The 3,473-nt window shown below is 44.5% G+C and overlaps 1 protein-coding gene across 1 annotated transcript in view; it reads left to right on the top strand.

Annotated features, from left to right (window-relative positions):
- Positions 1–1,581, top strand: part of Agr2 (anterior gradient 2) — an 11,157-nt gene extending 9,576 nt beyond the window's left edge. Inside the window, exon 8 of the mRNA NM_011783.2 lies at positions 1,352–1,581. Within this exon, the coding sequence (NP_035913.1) occupies positions 1,352–1,401 (50 nt within the window). The 3' untranslated portion in view covers positions 1,402–1,581. The remainder of the gene's footprint in view (positions 1–1,351) is intronic.
- Positions 1,582–3,473: the final 1,892 nt, after the last annotated feature.

The following is a 3,473-nucleotide window of genomic DNA, read 5'->3' on the forward strand; positions in this document are numbered from 1 at the left end:
ATACGTTCATCCTGGATGAACTGGGGGGAAATCCTGGACCTAGTGAACAGAAGAGCTCTCATGCTCCATTAGCAATGTCTCCAGGAAGCACCTTCAGGACAAAGGGCAGCGTGTTCCGAGCATGGGAATCCGTAAGATTCAGGCTATGTCCTTATAAGTTGGAACTCGTTAAGGGCAGGTCTTCTATATAGGTAAGATCACTATGCCTTCCAGATTTAATACTTACTTGTAGACATGAATAAACAGCTGCTTGTGCCTCCCCCAGATGTCTCCCTCTGCTTCACCCGTTCCTCCTGCTGATAATAATATCTAGAAGTTCGGGCTCTGTATCAGTAGTTTCATTGCTTGTTAGCAGTAAGGTTTGCGTTTAAAACTCAGCCTCTCTGAGCCTGACCCACTGTTAAGAAACAAAGACAAATAGTTTCTGTGGAGACTGACAGTCTTCACTCATACTCCACCACCTTCTAAAACGACTGGCAGCAGCTGCACACACCTGACAATATTCCTCATGAACATGACTTTAAATCTGCTTCTTAGCTAGGTGTGGTGGTCCACGCCTTTAACCCCAGCACTCAAAAGGTAGATTCTCTGAGTTCAAGGCCATCCTAGTCTACATAGCAAGTTCCAGATGAGCCAGAAGTACAGGGTGAGCCTCCGTCCTATGAAATAAGCTAAAAAAGTCATTAAATCAAAAACTAGAATTAAATTTGCTTCTGCACTAGCCACAATAGCTTGATGCTGACAGAGCTTGAATGGGTTCTTTGGGGAGAAGAAACTGGAGGAGAAACTGCTAAAGAAGAACTGAGAACCGGGCTGACAACAAAATCCTTTTTACTCAGCTGTAAAAAGAAATAAATAAGATTACCAACTATTTACCTTAAGACTATAGGGCACTCTGTCAAACAATGAATCCAGTCCCTAAATGTTGGATCTAAGGTAGCATTGGTGTCTATCTTAGTTAACTTTCTATTGCTACAAAGAGACACCATGACCAAGGCAACTTAATAATGATTAGCAGTTTGTTTACAGTTTCAGAGAATGAGTTTCTGACCATCATGGTGGAAACGAGGCAGCAGGCAGGCAGGCAGGCAGGCATGGTGCTAGAGCAATTACTGAGAGCCACACTAATACATAAGCAGGAAGCAGGAGAGAGGCTGGGCATGGCTGGCCTTTGGCAACCTCAAAGCCAACAACCTACATCCAACAAGGCCATACCTTCTCCTCCTTGCCTAACTGTTCTTCTAACGAGGGACCACACATGCAAATATTTGAGTGTATGGGGGACATTCTCCTCCAAACCTCAATGTCGTTTCTGAGGGTAACATGATTGTCCTAACTTTTCACCCATCAGTGTACGACAACATGAAGAAAGCTCTCAAGCTGCTAAAGACAGAATTGTAGAGCCAACTGCGCACCGGGTCAGGAGACCAGAAGGCAGAAGCACTGTGGACTTGCAGATTACAGTACAGTTTAATGTTACAACAGATATATTTTTTAAACACCCACAGGTGGGGAAACAATATTATTATCTACTACAGTGAAGCATGATTTTCTAGAAAATAAAGTCTTGTGAGAACTCCAGCTGAATAGTGTTGTTTCTATTGGTTTTTCATAGAAAAGCTCTTTGGACCAGCCTAGTATAGCAGCCCAGAGCTGCTATCCCTGTACAGGCAGGACCACTGCCCTGAACTGGAGGCAAGCTTGAACTACAAGAGTGAGATACTGTCTCAAAAAATGGAAGAAAAAAAATTTAATTAAAAAAGAAGGAAAAGGGGAAGAAAAGGCTATTTGGTTCTGGTTTGTTCACTAAACAGCAACAGTGGACACACACACATACACACACACACACTGCTCATGGAGGAACAAGACAAAGTTAATCCAAACTATAGAGACAGATGTCAAGATTGTTGCTGTCATGCTGACACACTGCAGGGTCTTTCTGATGCAGGCATGAGCTTACCCTGTAGTTGCGTTAATTAGATTATGCTTTAGTGTAAAAGGTTATACAGGAAGTGTCCTCTGCCTACACACACACACACACACACACACACACACACACACACACACATCTCACATGGAAACAGCCATTGCCACACTAGTTAGAAACTCCTAGGTATACAATTCGTTATTCCATTGTATGCAAATTTTGCCTCACTTAGTGATCTCAGAGAAAGCCTCTAGGCCCATCGGGTGGCTGTCCCCAGAAGACTCATCTGAAAGAGATGAAATCATTTACAACAGTCATGTAAAGATCACCTGCACCTCTCAGGACTTCTTAAGAGAAACCTGGAAGTGTCCTCATCCAGATACAAATTCCAGAAGCCAGAAACCAGGGTAGGAGTGGGCTCAGAGAGACTGCTTTATCTCCACGTGACTGAGAGGAAAGCAAAGGGCAGCCTGTGGGTGAGGTAGAGGCCAGAGGTCACTGCTGTTTGGAGCAGTGAGGAGGCACAGCTTCTGGCAGTGGGGCAGCTCTGCCTGCTTTACCTTGACTCTGCCTAACTGCACTAAATCCCACGTCATCATCAGGTGGACTTTCTACCACCCACCCCTACCGGCCCCCGATGGTCTTGGGTGGGTGCCTTCACTCAATAGTTCCTTTTCTGAACAAATGCTTTAACACTGTCGATCTTTCCCAGGATGCCCTTCTACCTCTCACGGGGATGACTCGGGCAAGTCCGAATGAGCCCATGTGGGTGACCTGGTGACATAAAGCCTAAGCTAAAATACCAGAAGGGCATCCGTTCGCCTCTCACAAGCAGGGAAATTACATGTGCTGAAAAAGAGAAAGCATTTCCTATAGGGAGAATCAGACAGGCAGGCAAGATGGCTCAGCAGGTAAGAGCACCTGCAGCTAAGTCTGAGGATCTAATTCAATCCCTACAATCCACATGGTGGAAGGAGAAAATCAACCTCTACAAGTTGTCCCCTGACTGCCACATGTGAGCCATGGCATGCATATACAGAGAGATAGGTATGCACACACACACACACACACACACACACACAAATGGTTGGGGCTCAGAGATTAAGGGCACTTACTGCTCTTGCAGAAGACCCAAGTTCAGTTCCCAGTACCCAGAAGGTGGCACCCAACAGTCTATTCCAAGGGATCTCACAATCTTTTGGTCTCCATGGGCACTGGGCATGCACGTAGTATACCTACATACAGGATACACCATGTGGATGTTATTACCCTATACATGCAGGCAAAACACTCATACAGATAAAGTAAATATAAATAAATCTCTGAAATTCTTTTAAAAGTAATGAGTATGGAAAAGCAGAAGAGATCAGATGAAAAGAGCAGAAGACTTTCTATCTTATATTTATAGCTACGGGACATAAGTGCGCACAATACCTAAAAGAGCTGGAGAGTCCAGTCTGAAAACACTTGTTCTACACTCACGGAAACATTAGTAAAACCCACTCTTTCTTCCAAATCCAACTCCTGACATTCATAATCTCCCATC

This window comes from Mus musculus, chromosome 12 (genome assembly GCF_000001635.26).
Source record: "Mus musculus strain C57BL/6J chromosome 12, GRCm38.p6 C57BL/6J".
In the NCBI taxonomy this organism is placed as follows: domain Eukaryota; kingdom Metazoa; phylum Chordata; class Mammalia; order Rodentia; family Muridae; genus Mus; species Mus musculus.